At 41.7% G+C, this 26702-nt stretch overlaps 1 protein-coding gene across 1 annotated transcript in view; it reads left to right on the top strand.

Moving 5' to 3' along the window:
* The window catches only part of SMOC1 (SPARC related modular calcium binding 1), a 93642-nt gene that overhangs the window by 34107 nt on the left and 32833 nt on the right, over positions 1-26702 (top strand). The window contains exons 6-7 of the mRNA XM_054400217.1: positions 11327-11416; positions 16831-16911. Of these exons, the coding sequence (XP_054256192.1) occupies positions 11327-11416; positions 16831-16911 (171 nt within the window). The remainder of the gene's footprint in view (positions 1-11326; positions 11417-16830; positions 16912-26702) is intronic.

A 26702-nucleotide genomic window follows, 5' to 3' on the forward strand; every position in this document is an offset into this window, starting at 1 on the left:
ACAGACATAGCAGTGAGGTATCCATTCTCTTTGCCTGCGAGGAAATGAAAAGGCGTATTGTAAGCCCAAGGGTAGTCTGGTTGTCAGCCAGGAATTAGTCCTCTAAAGGAGAAAGGGAGAGGGGCTGGCAAGAGAAGAGGCTGGGAAGGGGAGCTGCAAGGGGGAAAGCAGCCTTTGAGATAGGTTCAGTGCACGTGGCTAGAGATGGAAGGGGTGTTGTGCTTCCTCAGCATGCAGGTGTCGGGAGAAAGGAAGGGGGCTTGTGTTCTTTTTCACGGGTGTGTGTCTGGGGAAGCACGGTCAAAAATTTAGACTATTTACTTAATCCCCTGGAACAGCTTTTCTCTTCTGTTTTCTTTTTGTGTTTAACAGACTGCTTTACAGGGGACACGTGTGGTAATTAACACATGCAGCTGTAGGGCTTCAGCCATATGTCTGAATTTCAAATGGCCATTGATCTGGGAAATTTGCTGCCGTCTCCACCCCCCACTTATAGACCATATTTCTTGAAGATATAGAGGAATTTATAGAGCCTTTGTCTTGAAGAGACCAGAGCTGGAAGGAGAGGAGTGAAAGGGAATGTGTGATGTTGGTGAGAGAGGAGAGAGTGACTGTGAGATTCCAATCACACCTTTCATGCCCCTAGCCCCAGGCTGCTTTGTATGTTAGATAGCTTCTGGAACGTTTCACAGCTAGGGATCTGATCATCGCTCATATGAGACTTGCATAACAATTGTTAATTTTTCTCTTCATTCAGCAAAACAATTTATGAGCAGAATCACAATGTCTTTGTGGGCTTTTTCAGTTGTGCTTCCCTTTCCACGGCTGCAGGTATCTGGCCTCTCATACAGCCTAGAAATGGCAAGGTAGAGCCCCTGTGCCTTGGGATGGGGCTCTGAGTAGCTTTTTGGGAGGAATAGTCAAAGGAGGGGGTGTGCATGTTGGGTTGGGGCGGTGGGGGAGGCAGGGAACAGAGTACTTCACATCAAAGCAAAGGCTCCTGAAAGAAGGCATATGAGGTATTGTAGGTAGATTCAAACCAGGAAGGCTAAACTAAACAATCATGTGATTGGTGTTGCTTTTGCCAGCAGGGATTAGGCAGCTGTTGATAGAGCTATAGAGCTTTCTGTGAGCTTCTCTTCCAGTCTGGTGCAATGTTAAGTGCTAAAATCTTGTTATGAGATAGTGTCTTCAGTGAAACACTTCTTCATGCAGAAACTCCTCTGCTCCCTGTTTTATTTCAAGTGTCACTCAAGGCAGTGAGCCACATGGAAGATGGTTCAAAATTAAGATTCTGTGGTTCAAAATCCTGCAGTATCTATCCTAATTCAAGTGCTAACAGAGTGAGATAAAGTATTCTTTTACTAAGTAAGAAGCTGTAAAAAAAACCCACAGCCTTTCTTCCTCTGCTCCCCCTTCCTTCAATCAACTTTTAAGTTTCCCAATGCTGGCTATTGCTGATTCCTTGATTTCATCACTCACTCCACAGTGTAAGTAATGCTGACTCTTTGGAGGTGTTTCTGCTCTGGAAAAAAGCCCCAGAAAACATTCCTAATAGAGTGTATACCAAAACCTGCTGAAGGGGGACTGTGATTTACCCAGCCCTTATAATATTGCTGCCCTGTTCTACTGTGTTCAGTCAGTCCTTTCCACTTTCCCTGTGAAGCTTAGTGCCAGACTAAAAGGATTGGCATGACCTTTTAAAGTAACTTGGTTATAGCCAGTATTAATAGGCACTTGGATACAATTTTTGTTACACAGATACAGAGTCGAATTCTTCTTTATATGCTGTTTATTACAGCTGATTTATTTCCCTTCAATTGTTTATCTCCAAGAAGAATGAGGTTCTTCCTATTCATCCTCTCCTCTTTGTTACCTCGATCCTTTTCTCTAGAGAAAAAGAGTTGCTGGATTTACAGCCATACAATTGCTGGTTTGCATTTATCACAGCAAGGCTGCTCTATGCTGGTTGACCTGTGAAGGTGTATGCTGGTTGACCTGTGAAGGTGTCTGCTGGTCAGCATGAGGCTTGGAGACTCGTGCCATCCTCACAGCCAGCTCCTATTGTCCTTCATAAAAATGTGTCATGATTTTTGCTAACAGGTAATTTTTAATGCTGTGTATCTGTGTTTGGTTATTTTAGCTGTCCCTCCATTTCTCCTTGGATATGTATATCAGCAGGGGATAACATGAGATGTCTGAAGGACAGCCAAGTATGCAGCTGAATGAAAAATATTCTTTACTTCCATAAGGAGCCTCTTTTTGCAGCCTATATGGGTTCCTTTGGTTTGAAGGTATTCCAACAGCCTTCCTGTGTATCATTGTAGGTGAGCTTTCAATGCCACTGAAATTGCTGTAAGGAAAATAACCATGCTTATTGGTAGTTGCAGGTTCTTGCCTTTAGACTTGCAGAACATGGCTAGAAGTTGTGAAACAGCAGTTAGGTTGCAATCCTGCCTGAAAATTTACCAGATCACCAAAGCAGAGCCTGGATGGAAACAGCTGCAGCTCTGAGCTTTGCTCCACTTCTCGTTTCTCAACAAGCAGTTGAACTAGTGGTTGGGTTGGTGTGTGGTGTTGTTTTTTGTTTGATTGGTTGGGGTTTTTTCAACCATGCTTATGAGGATGGACTCACGAGTTGTGTGCTGCAAAGTTACCTTCTGAAATTATCTACTGTGAAATAAATAGGTCTACATGTAAATGCATGACATTTGTGTAGCCTTTCTAGATGAGCTGTACAGAGGGGACAATGGACTGCAGGCCGAAGAAGGATTTTTAGTGTTGTCTCTTCTGCTACTAGCAGATTTCCTGAGGTATATGAAAAATACAGAGGAGGTGGTATCCTGGCACCATGGGATTTGGTATATGATTGTTTTTCAAGGTAAAAGTATTGCATGGTTTTCACAGTCATTAAGAAATGACTCTTTTGATTATCTCAGCAGGGTGGCAAGAACAGCAACAACAGCAAGGATAGAAAAGATGCATCAATACCAGGAAAATTGATAGTTAGAAAATTGAAAATTACCTTATTCCAAAGAATTATGACACTTTGCCCATGAGGGAAAGGGGAAATTTGGCTCAAAGGAAGAAATAGTCAAATCTGGTACACTGGAAATAGTAGATAAGATGCAAATCATATGTTTTTGTTTAGCTTCCTCAAGAGCCTTTGAATGGGTTTCTTCCCTTTTTTTTTTTTTTCCTTATTTTCTTCTTCTGACAGTCTGAGCCATTCTGGGAGTAAATTGAAAGTTTTGCCTTAAATCAAGACAGTTAAAACCATTGCCAAGCTCATTTCCATTCTCTTTATTACTTGCTTCTTATTTTTGTAGATAAGGTTCAAGTCTGGCCTTATGCTCGTATTACTTACAAGTCTTTGAAGAGACCTCTTTTACCTTTTGAATAGGAATTTGTCTGTGGAGTCTGAAAATTGTAAAACTGCAATAAGGTAAACCTATGTGCAACGAGTCTTCTCCATCCAGGCTTCCTTGCGTCTGACCTTAGAAGTGCTCTGTTAAACTGAAATCTGTTCATCTGCACCTCTGCCCATCTCTTATGGACAAATTGCTCTGATAGAAAAGATCATCTCTGCGTTGAACTGTGGCCCAGAAATGAACCGAAAAGTCTAGTTAAGTTCAGAAAAGCAGGACTGTGTGCAGGTACCTTATTCTGAATTACTTCTGTATTCAGCCTAATCAGGAGGTAGTGCTGCTTCTTGACTGGACTAGGTGATCTTTAAAGGTCCCTTCCAACTCAAACCATTCTATGATTCTTTGCCAAAATTTCAAGCCTGAAAAATTGGTTAAGACTGCAGTTTAATAATCATGATTTCAAGAAAAAAATGGCTGAAACCATCCTATTTCAGAGATGTCAAGGTTTTGAACCCCTCATTAATTGCTTAGAGTAGAACAAAAGAGAGATCACAAGCTTGTGGTTCCATGCTGTCCTCCCAAACTGTTTGACTCCACTTTAGTTGGGATCTTAGCCCAAGAAACAGGAGAGCAAAGGGTGAATCTCAAGTTGGAATTAGGTGAGTGCTCTGAAGGCTGGCTTTAATTATTTTAAGGTTCTTGCTTTGTCTTCTGCTTGGAAGCCTGCCCATATACCTGAGGAAAATTATTATTTGGAATGCTGCATTGCTATGAGTAAGTTAAACCAACAACTTTTCATGAGTACTGAGGCAAATGTATATCACTAGAAAGTTCACAACCAGCTCAGCTTAATTCTCTGAGCCTTCATGGCTGTTTTTTTTCCTAGAATAACATGCCTATCTCTGTATTGGCACAAAAATCTGTAAGAGGTTTGCCATCAAAGTGGTAAAGAGCAATGGCTTAGCTTTCAGATGCATTGTCTTCCATGCAGCAGTAGTACTAGTAAGATTTTTTTTTTTTGTTTTGTTTTCCTTTTCTCCCCAGAAAGGTTTGCTTACCTCACAGAAATGAGTCAGGTATTTAAGTGGTAATTAGGGCTTGGTTCAACCTGCAGAGTTCAAATCTGGATCTGAACTTTCCCAGAGGGAGGGTGAGTGTTTGGACATTGTGTTGGTTTGACCTGTTACAGCACAACCTCTGAAATGCAGGTACAGATGTGGGCTGGGATTCTGTAGCTTCCCAAGAGTGAGCCATTTAGGACCACTTGTTTTAAACCAACTCCTGTTTAAATGATACGTGTTATAATATAAAACTGGGACCCGTTTTGGGGAAGATATCTGAAGGGTATTATCTTGCTGTGCCTTTATTTTTCAAAAGGAGCTGTTTGAAAGGTACATAGAATGATAAGTTAGAGAACACGTTTGTTTTGGCTAATTACTGTAGAAGTACCTTGAGAACTTCAGCAGTAAGTGAGGACTTCGGATTTTAGAGAGATGCTATCTGAACCTTGGCATGCAATGGTTTTAAAGCCACTGAATCCCAGAGACTAGAGCATTGCTATTAATACAGAGTGCTGCTCCAGACCCCTTTGACACGTTTGCTTTTGAAGGACCAGGCCCTGCAAGAGGGAGCTCTTTGTTTGTGGCCAGAATAAACTCATTGTACACCCAGACAATTAACTCTTCAATCGACTTGCCAGCCTCTGTAAAGCACGCCGGTCCCCTCTCTGTCTATCTCCAGTCCTATTCAGACACTTAAGCACACCAGTGTTTTGTTTATTATTCTGAAAAAGTCCTTCACAAGAATAGTCAGAGCAGATCAACATTGTCCTCCCAGCAGCATTTATCTCTGCCTGGCAGTGAACGTGTCAATCAGGAATCAAAAAGCCAAACAGAGGAGGCTTTGAATCGTGTCATGGGGGTCAGAGTTACTTCCAGCTGTCTGTGCGTGGGACAGGCTTTCTTGCAGGGCAAAGAATTGTGCTGCCATACAAATGCACTGACTGCACTGGACCACAAAGTCCTCAGGGCTTGAGTGGCTTTTTTCATGTCGATGCACCTGCGAGAGAGATGTGAGGAGGAAGCGGGGGGAACTAATGCCTTCCAGAAGGCACAGGGGAAGGCTCCTCGTCCGATCTGGATGATGCCTGGAATGCGGCGTTGAAGTAAACACTGCCTGTGCCTGTGTGCTGCACAGAATAGCTGAGTTAGGAGGGGAAAAGTCACTGCAGTGACAGTGCAAATGGACCTCTGCAGTCAAAAACAACTCCTACAGGGCCCTTTCATGTGCAGCACTTAAGTACGTTTTCACTTTTTTTTAAAGCAGAACTCCCTGTTTTGGTTTGTGTCCAAGTGTTTGTGGGTTGTTATATCCATAGGGAAAGCATCGTTGGTGTTTCTTAAAATGAAGGCAATAAAGAATGAGAACTTGCTTTTGCTGATTTGGTCTAAAAAGCTGGGTGTTTTTCTTAGCTGTGGGATCTCCATGCGTAGAAGTGGTTGGACTCTATGATCTTAAAGGTCTTTTCCAACCTAAATGATTCTATGATTCTGTGGAAGGGGATGTGAAAACTTGGCAGGAGTGTCTGTGTACACTTGGCAAGAATTTATCCATTTCAGCTGCTTGGCAAGAATTTATCTTGATTTGGCTGGATTGTAAGAAGTTCACATTTTTTTGTCCTGAGCACTAACTTTCTGCATTTATATTGGCAGTATGTCTCTGCCTAAAAGCTGTGTAGACTAATAAATTAATTATGACTTGCTGAAACTCCCATTTGATGTAGGGAAAGATTCTGATTAGGGCAACAATTTGCTCCACCCCTCCGATACAGGGAGGGACTTTTGTGTAAGATCCCTTGTAGTGCAAACACAGGTTTTGTTGTTGTCTTTTAACACTTAAGACAACACCTCTAAGCCTGGGGGTAGTACAAGAAAATGTCAATGTTGTCAGATTGCATTTTTCAAGATTTAGGAACTGCACAAATAAAGGGAGGTAGAGTTGACCTGGCAGCTTTTGATTGCATCTGACCAGAGTTAGTAAAGCCACAGAGAGGGGTATGTGTGACTGAAGTCTTTCAGGAGGGCTCAAGCATAGAAAAGCTCTTCTCCCTTCCTGTTAGTCTGACAGCTCACTAAAGGTGGGGTTTGCTGCATCAAACAGGGCATGCTAAGAATTCACTCATTGTCCTGTCTCTGTGCTCCAAGTGTCCTATTTAGCTTCAGCTACACTCTGTAGTGGCTCGCCCCAAACCAAGAAGGTGATGGTAAGTGAAGGAACCACTGGGCACTAGAAGAAGGCTGTCCTCTCCCAGGGCAGAGCTATGCACTTCAATTTGTTATGCAGATTGACAGAGAGCATCTGCTTGGAAGGGACCCTCAGAGGTCATCTTGTCTGACCCCCCTGCAATGAGCAGGGACACCTGCAACCAAGTCAGGCTGCCTGGGGCCCCATCAAGTCTGATCTTGAGTGTTTCCAGAGACAGGACCTTAACCACATCCCTGGGCAAGCTGTTCCAGTATTTTACCACTCTCATTGTGAAGAACTTCTTTATGTCCAACCCAAATCTATCCTGTTCCTGTTTCAAACCATTGCCCCTTCTCCTATGGCTACAAGTCCTTCTAAACAGCCATTCCCCAGACTTCCTTTAGGTCCCCTTCAGATATTAAAATGTAGCTATAAGGTCTCCCCAAAGCCTTCTCCTCTCCGGGCTGAACAGCCCAAATTCTTTCAGCCTGTCTCATAGGAGAGGTGCTCCAGCCCTCTGATCGTTTTTGTGGTTCTCCTCTGGACCTACTCCAGCAAGTCCCTGTCTCGCCTGTGCTGGGGGCCCCAGAGCTGCACACAGTACTCCAGGTGAGTGTCATCCTCTTGTTCTCTATGAGGCTGACTCTGTCTGGGAACCAGTGATGTTCAAGCTGTAGACTTACAAAAAAGACTAGGTTGTGTAGGATGCCTGGATGCTTGAGCCCACAAGCACTAGCTCTCTTTAAAATGGTAGGAGTGTTTACAGAGCGACTCACGGATTGCAGTGAGAACACAAACATGAGGTACTGGAGGTTGAGGTTGCATATAAAGAGGTGGTGTGTTCGTGTGGTGGTGCAAGTATACAGATGGCTTTTGCAGTTGATATGTTTTCCTGGATAGGAGACATTATATGGGAGGTTAATTTTGTCATCTAATTTTTCCCCTTTCTCCAGCTTCCGTCAGGTGGCTTGAGGCAAGAACAGTGATTCACAGCAGCAGGCAGTTACTCCATGTTTTTCCATTGTAATTTATGCTGCTTCTGTGTCAAGGAGTTTATTTTTCTCCTGATGTAACTCGAGTTGTGCATGGCCCCAGTGCCTGGCATTCAGAGTTAAAAGATCTCTTTAATGGTCATGTTTGCATGAACTCAAGCTCCTTGTCCCTTAGTTCCAGTGTGCACTGTAGTCATTCCAGATGTGGATGCTTACTAGATATTCTACAAGGATAAAGTTAAGGGAGGGGAGTCTTAGTAGAAGCGTGAGTGTTGCCCACTACTAGCAGTAGGTCTGGACATCAAAAGAATTGCTCTTAAATTTGCAAGTCTCTGACAGTAATAGTGCAGGTGGGCATCTGGCTTATTGCTTTGGTAATTTCTTGTGAAAATGGCTTAGGGAGTGTTATTTGGGCCTGCCTTTTTCACTCTTACTGGTGGTAAGATAATGCCATTTTTTAAGTGGACACAAATTGATCCAGAGAACAGCTAAAATTTTGTGAGTGTACCCTAGGAAAAACAGGCTTATTGGGAAGGAGTTTTATGGCTGTAGTGTGACATACCATCAGGAGCTATTCTGTTGAGTGATGCTGTCTGTATTCAGTGGTTGTCTTGGGAAAAAAGTGGGTATTCCTGCTGGGTTGCAAAACATAGAGAGCCGTGTCAATGCACCAAGGCTCTGAGAATATTCTGCAACCAAGGAAAATGGTCTTTGATCGTTCTGGAGTCCACGAGTTCCAGATTTAGAAGCATTGCCATTTAGAGGGATCAGGAAACATTTGTTTGACTGCTTTGATCCCTCTGTTTGTGACATGCTCTGCATGAGGAACTATTGCAGTTACACTTTTTTCTTTTGGAAAATGTGGAATTTAATGCTTTTTGAAGAAAGGGATTATTTGTACCTGATGAACATCCCTCATTACCTTTTGGCTGCAAAGTAACAATATCCTGTACATCTTGTACGTCACAGACTCCAGGTCTCTGAAATAGCTTTGAATTTTTTCTGTTCTGTGTTAACAGTGCTTCTTTAAGGGGTACAAAAATGCTTATTCCAAACTTTTAGGGATGTGAAATAGAGCTTACTCCATGTTTGCCAGAAGCAAAAAGGCCAGCGGAACAAGCGTTCAGTGTGGTGAACAGTGCATTAAGTGAGAGTAGACAAGTATTAGGCTTGTTCTTCTGCCTAAAGGGAATGGCAGTGAAACTTTTTACTATAAGCTAATTTGAAATACCTACTGAGAATTCTCTAGTTTAAGAAATGGATTTGGTAGTTCCAGAGTAAGAAGCTGGCAGCTGGGAACTGACCATGATGTTTTTAATAAAGTGCTTTTTTTGTTTGTTCGTTTGGGATTTTTTTTTTTGCCTTTTATGTGACTATTTCGTGACCTTTAAAAAAATAATCAGAAATATCCCTGGCTTTTGATTTTGGAAATATGATGACTGTAATTACAGGGCTCTTGTCTATTGTGTTTTTTCCTGTATGTGTGACAAAAGAACTGTGCTTGCTTGAACAACAGGAGGGTAATTATACTTCCCTCTACTTGCAAAACTGCTAATACTGTGTTGGGTGTTGCTACAGTGTGGGTCTAGTGATGGTCTAGCCTTAGTAACCTAGCAAGAAGACGATTGTCTAGGTCACAGAGACACTTTACTGAGATTAACTTAAACTCCTCAGTTCAAAGGTTGGTTTGGTGTTTTTGTCAATTTGCTGCATTTATTCCATCACTGTTTTATACTTTCTGGTAGCTTAATAGCTAATTTATACAAAAACTGCTACAAAATTCTTTCATTAGAAGAATGCATTTCCCAAATTGTAATTGCTAGTCTCTGTTCATCGCACACACAAGTCTAAAGAATACCCCCTGAACCTGGAGCATTCAGAGTTCTGCCAAAGTTCACATAATGGTTTGGATAAAGTGCTGTGGCTCATATCCACTTCTAATTTTGCCCCATTGTCGGTTTCCAAGTTGCTCCTTCAAATCTGAAAGCAATTCTGTAATTACTTGGTGCAGAAGTGTTCATGAGAACAATAGGGATAAACTTACCATACTGTTTGGGTTTTTTTTTTGTTTGTTTGTTTTTTAATGCCAGGTATTTTCCTGTCTTTATATAACAGAAGAATTGGTCACTTACCCAGTTGTTCTGCAAGTATCTTTTGCACTTTTTGAGTGGGTTTCTCAGTCCGTAAAGCCAATCATGTAGGTTACAGACTGCTCACTGCTTCACTAGGGTATGAAGTGCCATTCTAAATAAATAACACACCATAGCTATGGTTTCTGGGATATTGCAGAAGCAGAGCAACCTATTCTGACAAAAAAAAAAAAAACAACAACAAAACAAAACAACAACAACAAAAAAAAAACAACTGAAGACCAACTGTTTACTTTTATCCAAACATTTTTTTAAAAAGCAAAATTCTCCTTCTTGTAAATGAAGCAAAATTCAGGGAATTTTTCCAATAAAACAATTGCTCAAGCTTTTAAAGGGAAATACTACTTACACATGTTACTGGTAATACCCAATAACAGGAAAACTCAGAACAAGAGTTGACTGAGGCATAGTAAGTATTTTTCTTCCAAATATTTTTTGCTGTGCTTGCAGTCAAGCATAGAAACAAATATAGTGATGAAGAAGGGAAAATGACAACAGGATCTCTCATTGCTCATAGCTGTCAACCTCCTTTACATCAGTGAATCACTGAAGTTGAAATGGAGTTACCAGCACCATTTTGCTTTCTCTGAATTAAAATTCTTTCTGTGGAAATGCACAAAATTAATGATCTGTGGAAGAGGTGTTCAGGATTTCTCTCACTTTGTAAAACTGCAAATACAGTTATGGATGGAAAAGTACTCTACAAGCCCCTGTTTTCCATCTCTGCCTTTCGTTTCCCTATCCAATGGGGAACTAATTATAAGGGAGAGGCAGGTATTTCTCCCTCTAGGATGGGCTGTCCCAAGTACCTTTCCTCAAATGCTGGCCACCCTGTGCATCTGATAGTTGTGGAGACAGTGGCAAACCTGGGGTTTCTGGCACAGACTCCTCCCTACAACTGACTTTTGCTATGTAACTTTACATTTCAGGTTACTGCTTGCTTTGCTGATGCCTAGTGTCATCTTTGCCTGTAACATATGCAAAAAAAATGTTGTTACAAATTGCCAGTTTTAAAAGTCACTGCATTCCAAAAAGGAGGAAAAAAAATTGCAAACAAAACCAAAATTAGAAGACATTGCCACAGCATTGCAATTGGAGAACAGCTTGATGCAGACATTGTAAGACAAAAGATTTGCTATTGACTGTGCCTTTCTAACAGCTCTTCAGTGAATGTTGGTACCAGGTTCTGCACAGGTAAGTTTCAGAAGAAGAGTTTTTGTTTTGAACAAAAATAAGGAGAACGACACGGTGGGGCAGCAATCTGCAGACCTCTGCTGTCTCAGGAAATGGCCTCTGGGTGATAAATGGCCACCTGAAACTAAAAGGTGATTGCCTGATCAGTGCAACAAGGGGAGACTGCGATGTGATGCACACCAGTGGTTTGTGGAGGGAGAGGGGCGAGAGTGGGAGGGTAGTGCTTGATGCGAGTTTGCTGTGTAAAGTGTTACTGCTGTTAATTGACGATTTTTGTTCTGTCTGTCTTCTTTCTCTTCTGGGCTTGGCCGGGCCATGTACAAATCCCAATCATTCAACAGTGCTGGAGAGTAGATAGTATTTACCTCAATAATGGTAGTTTCTTTTCGATTCTTTTTAACCCTCAATTCAGATGATGGTTCCAAGCCAACGCCTACCATGGAAACCCAGCCGATTTTCGATGGAGAAGGTAAGAGCATTCTTTAAAATAACAACAACAAACCCCCCAACTACTTCCCTCTTCCCTAGGATTTATGGCTCTAATGCTTTCTTTATCCTGCAAAGCAGAAAAGCCAGTGAATCTCATAAGTTATCCAAATTTCACAGTGCCCTTGGGACCTCAGGCATTTTCCTTAATCCTTGTACATCCTCCCCTCTTCCCTGGAATCCAAGAATAACACCAGCCGACCAGATTCCTGGAGTAACTTTGGAGGAAAAGGTGTCATGCATCAAGTCAGAAATGGCAACTTCCTTTAGACTCTATTTACCCTCTTACTTTCCACCCTCATCACACCAGGGCTGGAGTTTCATAACCTTTGCAACATGTTACAGCTTCAGGGAAGGGAGGGCAGTGCTAAACCACAGCTTGTGAATGTTGACTTGGAAGAAGATTGCTGGGAGTTTTCTCTGTTTAGCAATTACTTTCATTGACGCACATACTGTTTAAGCAAATGAAGTCAGTGTCCTGGGCCCACTTAATCCGTGGCCCACCAAGGCAGTTCCCTTCTCAAATGGGATAATCTTGCAATTACATTATTTTGGAGAGGGAATAGCAGACCTTAGTCCATTGCAGGCCTTGAAGCAATGGTAAAGTGTCTGTCAGCACAGAGGACTCAAGCTGTGTACAGCCCCGCAAGCATGAATACCAGTGGGGATGGTGGTCCTTGGGTAGTCAATGGGCTATCAGCAGCTGCCTGCCTTCAGGATTGCTTAGATGTAGTGCAGGTTTTCTACAGATTGAAAGCCACAGCCGTTATAGTCAAGTTGTGGGCTGAAGTCCAAACTGTGTGACCCACCTGACATTGCAGACCATAAGGCAGTGAAGGGAAAGCCCTGTGCATTTTCATACTGAGCTGCTCTGCTTAACACTTTTTTAAACTGGATCAAAGCCAGAAGCAGAGACTACTGAGTGAGAGTAGGTGTTGCTGTTGATACCTCCTGCCTGCTTGTAAAAATCAGGTGATGGGGTGGGGTGGTTTTTTGTAGTTAAAATAAGCTTATTTAATGGCAGGATGCTGTAATCTTGTCACTTGTAGATTTGTAAGAATTTTCTCATGAGATTTAGGAAACAAAACAAAGCCCTTGGAGCAAAAACCGTTCTCAGATAAACAAAGGAAACTGAAGCTGTGCTGACTATCTCTTGTTTATATCAAAAGAAAGTTCCTCTTTGCAGCAAGCTGATGTTGTATTAAATTGCTGTTTGTAATCACAAACTTCTGGCCTGTAAGTTCCCCTGTCAGTGTGCCCATAGGTATTCAAAGGAAAGAATGTACTAGTAAAATGTAGGAGTGAGCTGATCTGGTTAATACATCTTGTTCAGAAGATCCTTCTAGGAGTGACTCAATGTTTTGGTCATTCAAATTGAAGTGGGCAAAGTTCTTGTGAAATGGTGCAGTGAACAGACCCGAAGAGACCTTTTCTGGTCCGTCTGGTGACAGGCAGAGTCTGGAAAAAAAGCTTATCCAGTCTTGTATGAAAAGCATTTTCAATCAAAAACCTTTGCATTGATGTGTAGGTGAAATCAAGTCTGATTAATGGGCTTGGAGAGTGTGAAAAGATTGCCTCTCACAAATTTTGCAGTAGATTATGCAGGACCTTATCTCCTAGACTTACAGAATGACTAATGCAATGGCTTCTTGTTGTGTTAACTGTGTCCCTTGTGACTTGGGAGAAGACAATGTGACAGGCAAGTTAATCAAGCTATGCATCAATGAATAACTTCTGCAAAGTTTGTCACTCTATATTTGTCACCCCTCTTAGTAAAATAGGACTAACTAGATTTCAGCGATGATTGTAGCAATAAGTATGAGAAAATCTATTCTGGATCTGACCATAAGTCAGATCCACTACCTTTGAGTGTGATGTCTCCAAAGGTGGCTTAAAATGGAAACACCAGGAAGAGTGTAAGTGTTTAGCCCAGAGAAGACTTAGAGATGACCTAAGAGCAGACTTCCAATACCTTCAGGGAGATTTATCAAGGAGATGGAGCCAGGCTCTTCACAGTAATGCATGATGAGAGACAATACCCATAAACTGAAACAAAGTGTTTAGACTGGATATAAGGAAAAACTTAGACCCTGTGAGGACAGTGAGGCAGTGGAACAGATTGAGAGGTGGTACTCTGTCCTTTCTTCTGACCCAGCTAAAGCTGTGAACAACTTGGTCTGGAGCAGAAATTTGGACGAGACATCTCAGGATGCCATCCTGAGTAATCCCTTGATTCTGTCTGAGAAAAGATATTGTAGTACTTCACTAGAATATTCTTCCAGTGTCTCGGGTAGGTCTTCATGAAGAATGGCTTGTACTTTACTGTCATCTGACATTTGTGTCAGACACTGAGAACAAAACAGTTATCCATTCACCTGTCAGGTCTGAACTCTTCATACATGTCCAAGGGAGTTAAAGTCCAAATCCCATTCAATTTCAGTGGATTTGAGTTCTGCCAGGCTCCTGAAATACATGCCCTCGAAGTCAAGCAACCAGGCTGGAGCTGATAGCCATGTGAATGGACAACAAAACCATGGGATTTCTTTTCATACTTTGTTTTTGGCTGCCTACTTTTAATCGACAAGGGGCTGACATTTTCCAAAGGGCGTTTAATACACGCAACTGCTCCTGAAATGTGAGATATCTCTTGGGCCTCAACATCTCCGAGTTTGAAGGTTCACCTTTCTCATGTTTTCACCTACACTGGAAGATGAAAAATTCACATTTCAGGCATAGTAAGTTCCCCTCCTACTCCCCACTGTCATCTCTGAAGGCAAAACAATTCCCTGGTCCAAGGCTTGAATCAAGAGAGCCATCTATTTAAAACTTACTTCACTTTCTTACAATGCAGATCTCAGTGATGCTTATGGTGAATCTCCTCTTAAGACAAGGTTCTCTTCTGCAGAAGAGTATTTTTATTATCATGGAATCCCTTCCAATCCACACCATTCTATGATTCCATTAATGGTCCTTGCTGTAGTTTTAAATTTTAAAGAGTTTTATTCCCTCCTGCACATCTAGACTGTTTTCTTTGTATCCATCCTCTATTTACTTTCATTGTGCGAGTTGTATTAATTTGTTAAAGAATGATTTCTTCAAGTGTCTTCTTTGTTAAACTTCAGCTCTTAACTCAGTGAGAATCTACTCTTTCCACAGATCTGTTATTCAGAGGAGTCTATATTGCTTACCTGTATTCCACAACAGGTCCAGGTTAACCAGATGGAAAATGCATTTTTGTGGTAGATCCCAAAGGATTATTTTTCTTTCTCTTCTTTTTCCACAATTCCTCTTTCTGCACCTTAGAGCCTCACTTAAAGGTACATACTGTTGTGTTTCTAAAGGCCTTGATCCATTTTTTGGCACCTGTTGTCTTTGTTCCTCCTTTTTCAGCTTTAGACATACTCAGTTCATGCAGTGCAGAGCCAGAACTAATTCATCCCAGATTTAGGATTTTGGGATAGGGACTTTTTCTGCTTTTGTGCTTCTCCTCTTCCTACCTCTTACCCAGTGTTTAATTTGATGTAGTTCTCCCTCAAAGAAAACCTAAAGTAAATAGATATGTTTATTTATAGGAGCACATCGTGATTTAGTGAAGTCATAGACTCAGAATCATTTTGGCTGGAACAGACCCTTTAGATCATCAAGTCCAACTGTTAACCTATCACTACCAGGTTACTACTAAACTGTGTCCCTCAGCAGCATATCTGCTTGTCTTTTGAACACCTCCCAGGAAAGTGATTTCTACCATCTCCCTGGGTAGCCTGTTCCAGTGCTTAACAGCTTGTTCAGGGAGGAAATTTTCCCTAATATCTGATCTAAACCTCCTCTGGTGCAGCTTGAGGTGGTTTCCTCTCATTCTGTTGCTTGTTACTTGAGAGAAGAGACCAATGCCCACCTTGCTAAGAACTCATCTCAGGTACTTGTAGAGAGCATTAAGGTCTACCCTGAGCTTCCCTTTCTCCAGGCTAAACATGCCAGTTCCCTCAGCCACTCCTTGCAGGATTTGTGCTCTAGGCCCTTCACCAGCCTGTTTATCCTTCTTTGAAGAAACTCCATTTCAATACTATTCTTGTGGTGAGGGGCCCCAAACTGAACATAGGATTCAAGGTGTGGCCTCACCAGTGCCCAAGTAGGAAGACAATCACTTCCCTGGCCACAGAATTTCTGGTAGATCCCAGGAAAATAGTCTAATGAAACCTGTAGATAAGGTGATCTTTGTTAATTAGATTTGCTACTGCTGGAATATCAGTGTTCAACCTATATTTCCATGTGAAAAGAATGTCTTGAGCATGATTACAGTAATGCCTACAATCAGTGTAGCTGAAAACATTTAAGAAGGAAAAAAATCATTTTTGTTTTCCTTTCCTGCTCTTACAAATGTTTCATCAGTTTTTCTTGCAGTTGTCCAGCTTTTCCTTTGAATCACATTCATGTAGATGTCAATACGGGAGCAGGAAAACTTTTGTGAAACTTCTTAGAGGAACTTAGAACATACTCCCAGATCTAATATTTAAGGCATTCTTTTGTGGAAACTTTAAAACTTTTCAGAAATTTTCTGAAATGTCTGAAAATTTCAGGTATCAGTCCTGAAAATATGACTTTAGGAGATTTAGTCCATGGTACTGAGCACTGCTGTGTTCAGTTCTAATCAAACACTGATGTGGTGTCATCTCAGTGTCTTAGGGCAGGTTCTGCTGTGTTTTGAAGTGGATTTTAACACCCTAAGGGAGGTGCTCTCAGCACTATTTCACACATTTAGGTTTGGATGCCTTAGGTTAGTGCATCAGACATGCTTTCCTAACCAGATCTTGTTTCTTTAACAGACATCCTTTCAAGTCTTTCCAGAAATATCTTAATTTCTCTGCCTGTTTATTTCAGATTTTGTTGTTGCTTGTTTTGGGGAACTGACTGTGGTCAGCTCTTACTGGGCTGTTAAAGCAATATTTGAGGTCTGAAATGATTTTGATTTTAATCTCAATTTCATATGTAATTTAGTGGAAACCAATATATACTATAGCACACAACAAAGCCTTTGAAATATGTCTCGAGGAGAAATGATTTAGATTTGCAAATCTAGAAAGTAGGGGGGTGGAGGGAGTTAAAACACCACACACACACAAAAAAAAAAAAATAGGCAAACAAACCCCAAAGCAAAATAAAACAGAACCAAACAAACAAAACACCCACCAAAAACATCTTGCCAGCAGAGAAGGTACTCTGGAACAGGAAGATAATGACATAACCCCGTGGAAAGATTTACAAATAATGACTCATAAGACGTCATCAGCCAATCTTTACAAAGTTGTAGCATCTTGTCCTCCTGAGTAACAGTCATGTGCATTCACTGGTTACTGTAGTTTCTTTAGGACAGGTTTTTTTTTTTTCCTTTTCTTTCAGAAATCACAGCACCAACCCTTTGGATTAAGCACTTGGTCATCAAAGATTCCAAACTGAACAGCTCCAGTATAAGGAATTCAGGTAATGTTCCATCTAAAAAAATAAAGTTTCTTTTAGCTATAAAGTTTCTTTTAGCTATATTTCAGTGCCCCACTGTCTGTATGTGTTTTGTTCTTCCTTCTTTGTAGCTATCCTGCAGCTTTTCAGTGTTGCAGGGCTTGAAGTGCAGGCTATAAAATAATTCCTTGTCGCATCCTTTGTGTCCTCAAGGCCATAGCTGATGCATGATGAGGGATGTTTTTTTCCCTAAACCATAACTGGGGAACCTCAAATTATGTAATCTAATAATTCATCCTAGCCATCTGCCATCTTTATTGTCTTTGCTTCTCAGATGTCTTTCATAGATGATGTATTTTGCTCTGAGATCTGGGCTGTGGTTTCAGTCTAAGAAGTTGAGAAAGTATTGAGAGTGGCTTCTTTTGTACAAGCTTCAATGTTCTTCTCTGCTGGGGATTAGATTATTTCACAACTGAAAGTAGGTTACTTATGTCTGGACTTTAAGTAAATGTTGAGATTATCCACACTATCACCTACAAAAATAAAGGCAGACCCAAGCATAAAAACCAGTGAAGATCATGAACACAAGTGGGGGAAAAGAACTGTAAGGTTAAGATGTAAAATTTGAGATTGGAGATGAGGGTGGGGTCACTGAAATCACAAGAAACTAGAAGAATCTGAAGAAGACAGTGAGAGGTTCTTGGTAAGAATGGTTTCTGTCTGATCTAATTTCATTGAAGTGAGAGAAAGAAAGAAGGTAAAGGGGATATCAAAAGAAGAAAATTGCCTTAAGAAACCATGGGTTTATTAGAGAGTTTAAATAGGAGTTGCTACTATTGATGATATTTTATTAAATATTATATGCATAGAACAGCTATTAGGAATAATTCTCGTTCCTGGAATGGATAAATTGTGATAGCTTGAAGTACCTCACCACTTGGTATTAGTGTTTGGATTATATTGGATTAGCCAGAGAACATTCATGGCACTCAGCAGTTCCCATAACTTTCCTGTGCTTCTTTCCAACTGTAGGGTGAAATCAGTGCTAGATTAGGTGAGATTCTTTTGCTGTTTAGTGGAGGAGAGCTCATACCAAGAGGACATCCAGCATTGCTCAGACCCCTTTTAGCAAGTTGCCTGTGCCTCACCTCCTGACTGTTTTTGTAGCAGAGTGGTCTGTCTAGGAGCTGCCAGTGGAAATCATCCAGAAGCTTCAGACTGATGTGGGAGTATTGTCCTTCTTCTTTAAGGATGTCTTTTGTGGGACAGCAAAGGCAGTGTGTGGTTTGTGAGCTGCTGGGACCGCTCACAGTGTAATTGAAGGTGACAGCTTAATATTCAAATCCTGTGTTAATAGATTTTACCTATCTTGGAGATTAGCTTTCCTTCCAGTGCAGCAAACCTGGTAGCAGTAGTAGATGGTTACTTGATGTGGGTTCTGGGATGCTACAAAGTGACTTGGGAACAGGAAGGTCTTTTACTTGAGAGCCTGTTTGCCACCGTTTCTTGGCCTTTCAGAGACAAAGTAGGCTGACTCTCCTCTTGTGAAAGGAATCAGTTTGTTCAGGCATTCATTCAGGAAGCTGTCTGATGTAAAGCTGAGTTTTGTTCATGGAAGAGTTCTTCTGTGAGTTTACTTTTGTCCACTTTTTATTTTTGAATTGGTTCAGACGTCATTTCTGTTATTCAAACAAGCTTATTGTGGGTGCATGCTATATATCAAAATAAATGATCTTCTGGAGTCTGGAGGAGGTGGTTTCTACAGCAAGCTAAAAGGAGCTGTGTGGTTCATCTGATTCAGTCTTACTGATTGCACTGACAGGCACTCATTTGTTGTAGGATCTTATTAAGAGACTGGGTTAGCAATTTTTAGCCTCAAATTTCCACAAAGAAATAGACATCTCTGTTTCTGACACTGAATTATTGATGCCAAAAAATGCTGCCTCACTGGAAGAAGGTTGTGGTTGAGCTGATACTAAGTGTGGGCTGCTTTAGTCTGTTTCTTTCTACCAGTGAAGCTCAGTTTGCTTGTTTGATACTTTCCTTCCTTCCAAACTTATCATATATGTTAAAAGGCTAGGTAGGGTAGGTGGGATCAAACCACAAAGAGCTGGGGAGGATAAGTACTGGTTAGAATCTGGTTCTTCAAGTGTCTTCAAGTCTGGCTTGGCTGAAGATGATGCTGTCATGAGATGGAACATGCAAAATTAGGGATGGGTTTTAATTGCTTTGGCCATCGACAACTTAAAATTGTAATGGTTTTTGATTTTTTTTTTTTTTTTGTTGCTGTTGTTTTGTTTGGTTGGTTTTTTATGGGTTTGTTTTGTTTTGATTTTTGGGGTGTTTTTTTCATTTATTTTGGAAGAGTTGAAATCAGTTTGCTAGCACAAGACTGGATTTTTTTGTTTTGGTGTTCTGTTTGGTATTCAGCTATATTTTCTGAGTTTGCTCTTCCTATCTTGAAAATACAGCCTGGTATCCTCTTGCAGCAATTTAATGGGATCACTGAAATCAGATGAACCTACAAGGTCTCTTTTCACCTTTATCTGCTGTCTTAGGGCTAGTGAATGCAGTGTATGAAGAGCAGTATTTTCTAGTGTAGCATAAATTCACTGGGCAATAAAGATTTCACTTCTTCCCACATGAAGCTGCTCTGCTGTCTGAACAAAATCTCAGGATTTTTCGTTTTGTGATAGCCAGTCTAACTCTTTTATTTTTGTCTTTTTTTCATTAGTCTTGAGTCCTTGAAAGCCTGCTCTGTTGCTTGGAGTTTGTATGCTGAAACTCTTAACCCTGATCTCTTTCCTTCCCTGCAGTGGTTGTATAGCCCTGTGCTGCGCGGTGAACAGAAGGTCCAGTAGGTACTACTGTCAGAGTACTTGTGCTACTCTTGCATCAGCACTGATCTTGGACATCCTGGAAAGCCAGCACCATCAGTCTACCAGCCATTTATGAATTGCTGTATGGAGACAAACAGGCTCTGTAATTTGCTGTCATTCTCTGGTCAGTGTTAGGCTTCATTGTGAGCTAGCCGGCAGGTAGCTGAGCATTGCAGAGCCGGTGATGCCTTGCATTGCACACACCACCTGTAGCTCGTAAGAGCTGCATCTGAGATCTGGGTGTCCCACCTTCCATTTACTGTTGGCAAAGAGAAGTTCTCCAGAAAAATTCTCTCTTTTGGGTCATTTGTTTTGCTTGGCATGTGTAAATATTAATTAGAGATCAGGAAAAGCAGAATTACTCTAGCTTGGTGATTAAGAGCACTTGATCGAGAATGTATGTCTCCAGGCGTTTTGCCAGTGAATTTTTCTATGCTAAGTAAAACAGCATTGCTAGTGCTGTTACATCAGCCTGCCTTAAACAATTGAAATGATCCTTCTCAGCATGGTGAGATGCAGGTTCAACTCTTCTCAGCCAGAGGCAGGAACCAAAATATGCATGTGCTCTAACATCTGGACTGCTGAGTAGCAGAAAAGCTACTGTTTTTTTTCTACACTTAGTTTTGACTTGGAATCCTAAAAGCCCAAAAGTCAGTTCATGTTTTCATGGAAGTGAGAGGTTCAGATTGTCAACAGTGTTCTGTTTGCTGTGGCAGCATAAACCTTTTTTGATGTTTGTTTTGAATCGATTTTCACCCTCCCCAAACATGCACGACCCATGGGCACACTCATGCATACCCCAAACTATTCCTCTTATTTAGCACTGCCCCCTGTGATGTGTCACTTATTTCTAACACTGCCAAAGCAAGGAGGTGATACAGGTGGGACTTTTGCAGTGATATAATCAGCATAGGTGGGAACTGTCTTTTCTCCTTTTACTGTTTCTAGCCTCTTCCCTCTAACCTATTTCAGCCTGCAACACTCCAAATGATTACTGTTTGGCAGTTCTATTAATCTAGGAAAATACTTGATAAACACTTCTAAGAAAATAAAGCTAATGGCTGCCTGTTTGGGAGCCCCCAACACTATTGGGGAATCCATGGTTGTTCCTCATTTCCAGAGCTGGGTTGTCTCCAAATCCATTTGTGCTACTTAGTGATTTGGTTTTAGTTAGCAAGAGATCACAGCCTGTATTCAGCTTACCCTGACAACCTTTAAGAAAACCACAGAATGATGTAATGAGCTCATGCATGGAAAAATAAACAGCTCTAGAGAAGCCAGCAGTAGCAGCCTCAAGTAAATATTCTGCAGTCACTGGGGTTTTGAACATGACGTTATTTGAAAGGAAGAATGAGTAATATATTAAGAGTACCAGCTGAAGACAGGTTTGTGTTTGCCTATTAAAAAAAAAAAAAAAGGAAAAGAAAAGAAGAAAAACCTATAGCTGTTTATTTCAAAATCTTGCTTGTTGAATGGGAGCCAACTCTGTGTGGCCTATTCTGTTTCAGCTCTGGCACCCAAGCATCGTGCAAGGGTTCTCATGTGACAGCTTTCCAGTGATGGAGCTTTCTGCTGTCAAGAGTTCTTAGTAGATGGAGTGTAAGTGTAAATGAGCTTTGAAAACAAGAATGGTGGTATTCACATTTCTTTTTGTTAATTGAATTCACTTGAAGCCCAAACTTTAGGGCTTCTTAAAGGAAAAAGCAGCTTGAAAGCTGCATGCCTCTGTGTGCTTTTGCAAGTAGCAGAAGCACACTCCAGTGTTTATCCCAAAGAGTCTGTGTGCTCTTGGGTACAGTTAGTTTCTACACATCTGCACTGTCAGATGGGATGTGATTATGTCAAGTGTACTACCAGGACCTGGGTTCTGTCTGTTTCTTCCTTTTTTCCCACTTGCAGGCTGGGGAAAAAAAAAAAAAAAAGGCAAGAAAACCCACACGGCACTCCAGAATGGAATACTCTTTCTAGTATTACCTAGGAAGTGATACCATTTTGTTGTTTTTCTGAAGGATCAGGAGTGGTGATTACTGCTAGGGGGAAACAACTCATGGTATGTTGCCTTATGTATGGAGTCTTTCTAGGATCTCATACATTAACAAAGTGTCTCCTTTTGAGCCCATCTACATGGAGAATCAGTGTAGTTCCCCCTGAGTCATTATCAGGTGAGACCAGCTAACATACAGCAGGGCAGGGCTTGCTGGTTTGCTCTTAAAAAGGAGTATGGCAGTTTGGGCAGGATGCAGAAACAATAGCCAAAATTAGAGGCAAGTTGGGTTTATTATTAGGACTTCATTTTTTGACAGTGAGGATTAACCCAAGGAGCTTGAAGTCCTATAGTGTTTTTCAGAAGGGGGGAGATAGCACAGTATTGAGTAGGTAGTTATTTGAAATTGGAGCGAATTTCCTTAGCCTTGGAAATCTGGAACACTGCAGGCAGATTCAGATCAGTCTCTCAAAGCAAAGCACTTTTGAATGGGGGCAGTTTTTCATCTGTCTTTAATTCTGTCTTCTCAGACTTATTTCTTAGCTGCCTTGTCCTACCCTTGGTGCATAGCACTCCCCACTTTGTTAGTTAAAGACATGTGAGACCATGGGCTTCTGCTTCTTCTTCTGCTACTTTTCTCCTACTTTCTCCTACTACTAAACTAGTTGTGTTCAAAACTGACTGGCTGTCTCTATGCTAGTTCAGTTAATATTGTTTTCCAAAGGGTTATTACAGGATTGTAGATTCTCCCCAAACTCTGTTTGGTTAGTGTTAATTATCCAGGACCCCAAGTGGAAGAGAAGGGTGGAAGCAAAAGTTGATCTCACTTAGCAGGACAGCAGACTGAGAAGGATAAGTAGCCAGGCACAACTGTGCTTTAGTAACCTCTGAATAAGATGTTAGAGTGACATTGGAACTGGAGAATTTTGGTGCCTTGGAGTGTTGTCATAATGCTGATTGCAGTCCTCTTGGTGAACGTTTTGATGCTTTCATCTCCTCTGGCATAACCCCGGAGTGGCTTTTGCACCTCCAAATAGCTGGAAAGGCAAAAAGAAGTGTCAGGGATGATGTCAAGAGCAAGAGTACATGGGAGGGAACTCAAAGTTCTTGTTTTCTTCTATCATCTCTGTTAATGTGTCCTCCTTGGTTCTTATCTTGCATCTTGAGCCAATGCCTGCCAATACAGTGCTCCTCTGACCTGTCAAAACTGCCACTTTACTCTCTCACCTGCCAGGACTATTAATCTTCAGATCTTTGTACTAATCCTCCCACCCTTTATTTTTGTTAGGGCTTGTTTTGGTTTGGCTTTGAATTCATTCTGATTTCGGTTCTGGCTTGATATCAAATAAAGTTATCTCAGGAGAAGTTCCTGTTCAGTGTGATATGAAATTCCTAATTCCATTACATATTCACAGCAAATCTCTATCCTCTTTTCTGGTGAGCTCCTCCTTCCTTGCAAGCCCGAATTTGATGCTTCTTTCTCTTGTTTCTTCCTCCTTCCTGGAAGTTCTGAGATGGTACTGTATAGGTGATGCCCAAGTGTGATTCTCCTATGGTCTATGTGGTGAAGGAAGGAGTAAGTAGCAGGGAGCAGAGGCAGAGAGAAGGGAAGAATCTAGGACCAGGACCCTTCCCAGACAGCCAGCAAACAAAGTCATAAATAACATGCCATAGGGGACCAGTTAATCTGCTCTATGAAAAGGTGCAAAGTATACAAGTGGGAAAAATAACGTTGTATAATAATCAGCAGGCAACCATAGGTGTTAAACCACATGCAGCTAGGTAAATAAATGAAGCTCCCCCTAAGTGCTGTGTGATAAATCATTCCCAAAGAATTCAGTCAGTCCCCCTCCTTATCCCCCAAAGACAGAAAACAAATGACTCTGGACTTGGAGTCATAACTGCTGCTCTGCAGCTGCCAGTTAAGGTGAGTGGACAGGGAAAAATAGGAGAAGGGCGAAAGTGCAAGAAGTTGGGGTAAAAGGAGAGAGAAAAACCCCACAAATGAACAAAACCAACAAAAACCCAACCAACCACAAACCCCACCTCATAACCCTGCATTTAAAACCACTGAGAATTTGGAGGGAAAAGGAAAGAAAATCAGCTCTAGTACCAGACATTACCTAGATGCCCAGGGACCTGAAAAGTGGGAAGTCAGCTTTATGGAGTGTGTTTTGCTTTTTGACAGAAGTTGGTTCATATTGGAGGGGTCGCACTGATTTTTTTTTCCTAGGTTTTTCCACAAGCCAAAAGACCTGATGGGACTTGCAAGTAATTTGCAAGGAGACAACTGACCAAAAAAGGGTTCAGTGGTATGCAAGTCAGTGTATCCCTAAGTGTCTGCTCATCCCAGCATTGTCCAAGGAAGTCAAGGATACCACCTAGCAGAGCACAAGGCTGTGAGGGGTAAGAGCTCCATTCCACATTCTCCACTTTGGTCAGTCTTGGAGATGAAGTGAGTAGATAAGAAGGGAAATGTGTGAGGCTCTGCAAGAATATCGTAGGCCTCGTGGAGCAGCCCATTTGAGGATAGTGTAGAATCATTTATGTTGGAAAAGACCCTTAAGGTTGAAAGCCCTTAACCTAGCAGTACCAAGTCCATCACAAACCCATGTTGCTAAGCACTATGTCCACACGTCCTTTAGATACATGCAGTGATAGTGACTCCACCACTTCCCTGGGGAGCCTATTCCAGTGCTTGACAACCTTCTTTGTGAAGAAATTTTTACTGAAATCCAACTGAAACCTCCTCTGGAGCAACATGAAGCCCTTTCCTCTTGTTCTGTCATTTGCTACTTGGGAAAAGAGACCAACACCCAACTTGCTGCAACCTCCTTGTGTGTCAACTGTGTTTTCGTTACCTTCAAACTGATATCCACAGACCAGACCTGTGAGCTATGGTGCAAGAGTCCTGTGTACACTTTGGAGAGAGGCCATAAGTAAAAGGTGCCATCTTCACCCTCCCTTTCTCTTTGTAGTTATCTCATTTTTGCATGTGGCCAGGCCACCAAAATAAGTGGTCAATGAGAACTGCTGGGTATATATTGTGGTGCATTCCAAGGGTGGCTTAACAGCATGCTTTTAAGGCTGTTGAAGTGGTGTGTAAACAGCTGGACAGACCTTTTGGTAGAAGGCCCCAAGACCTGTCTCTGAAGAGTCAAGGAAGAGGGCTGGGTAGAGAAGCTACCTTTGAAGCCAAGCAGGGAGATGGAAGTACATTTTAAAAAGCAAGGCATCGTTCAGTCTGGAACACACAAGGGAGGAAGATGTGTTCAGCTGGCTACCCTCACTCTGGGTAAATGAAATGGCATTGCTCTGGTTTCACTAGTTATAACAGGGGTTGGTCTGAGATCCTACTGGTATCTCCCACATCACCATGGGCTAATTGAGCAGGCTGATAGCACAAAGCTACAGCTCCTTTCTAGAGCTGGGACACCCCCTCCTTCCCAATTCCCTCCCCATTCCACCCCAAGAATGCATGGGATCCCACAGCTGGAGGGACTGTTGCACATGTAAGGCTGTGGTTCTGGGGAAGAACACTCACCCCAACTACAGAATCACTTTGTAGTCACTGCCTTTCAACCTAGAGCGGGGAAGAGGGTTACCTCCATCTCATGGCACTAATGTATTGGGAGCAGTTTTCTGTGCTGTGGCTGATGACTAAATCCTGTATGTTACATCGTTGAATCTCCAAAGCCTGAACGCTTTTCTCAGAGACAGCACTCACTCTTGGGCATTCAGCTAGCACTCCTGTCCAAGGCAGTTCCCTCTGCCTCCTTAAGTGCTAAATCCTGCAGGAAAAAAGCTGGTCTGTCATTACACTAAGAGGCTCATCACACTGTGAACCTGTCTTTTTTCCCCTCTGGCTCACCAGCAGTAGCATTAAAAAAACAGCAAAGTGACTGTAGTTAGGAAGACCAGTCTGAAATACTTTACCTGCCTGTGACAGGCAGGTGTTTTATTTGGTATTCTACAACTGTGTGCTTACAGTACTGTAAAATTAGTATGATTGTATGCTTTAGCCAGAGTCCCTTGCAGAGTACCTCCAACAATTGCTGTGCTCATTGTCCCAACGCTACTAAAAACAGGTGTGGAAGTGAAAATAGTTTCCCAACAATATTAAGACTCCTTTAGTGCAAGCACCTATGGCTTCTCATTTTGTTGAATAGTATTTCTCAGTGTGGAAAGTGTGGTGAGGAACATTCATTTATTTTTCATCTAATCATGTCTGAAGACAGGTAGCTTATATCAAAGCTGAGTATGCCACAAGCCAGCTGTGCATAGAAACCATGAAGTAGAAAAGAGGAGTTAGGGAAGAAAAAACACAGACTCTGGGGAGCTTCTTATAAAATTCATATGGACATTATCTAAGGTTGAAAGTTTTCCTACTGCTGAGGAACTGTCCTGATGTAAAGAACTGAAGAGGGCTGCATTTTAGTGACAAACTTCCTCTGCTTAGAATGGAGAAGCTGTTGCCATTGTGAAGGTACTGGCCAGCTACAGAATGTGGAAGCCAGGTGCCTTAGGAGGATCAGAACCCCAAACTGGAAATTTAACCCAAATATCTTCAAGGTTTTACGCTGTGTTTGCCAAGAGGTTGCCTCAGTCACCTAAGATCTGCTGAATCTTCTCAGTCTATGTTGAGAGGAGTGGAAAAGGCCTGAAGAGGTCACATAATATTTTTCCTCCCTGTTCTAACTCAGGGTCATAATCCAGTTAACAGCAGCTTTGACACGTGCAGCCTGTTCTGAATGCAGTGACAGGGATCTCACTACCTTTTCCAGTGAGTGAACCAGGGCTTTTTTTATACCAAACTTAAATCTCCTTTCTCTGAGTAAGCCAAATGCTGCTTGAATTACTTCATGGGGGAAGGAAAAAAGGATCTCTGACCTTTTGGTAATAGCTTTTATGTATCAGAAGACTCAGAGTATCAGAGTCTCATCCCTGGACTA

The sequence above is a fragment of the Indicator indicator genome, chromosome 4 (assembly GCF_027791375.1).
Source record: "Indicator indicator isolate 239-I01 chromosome 4, UM_Iind_1.1, whole genome shotgun sequence".
Classification (NCBI taxonomy): domain Eukaryota; kingdom Metazoa; phylum Chordata; class Aves; order Piciformes; family Indicatoridae; genus Indicator; species Indicator indicator.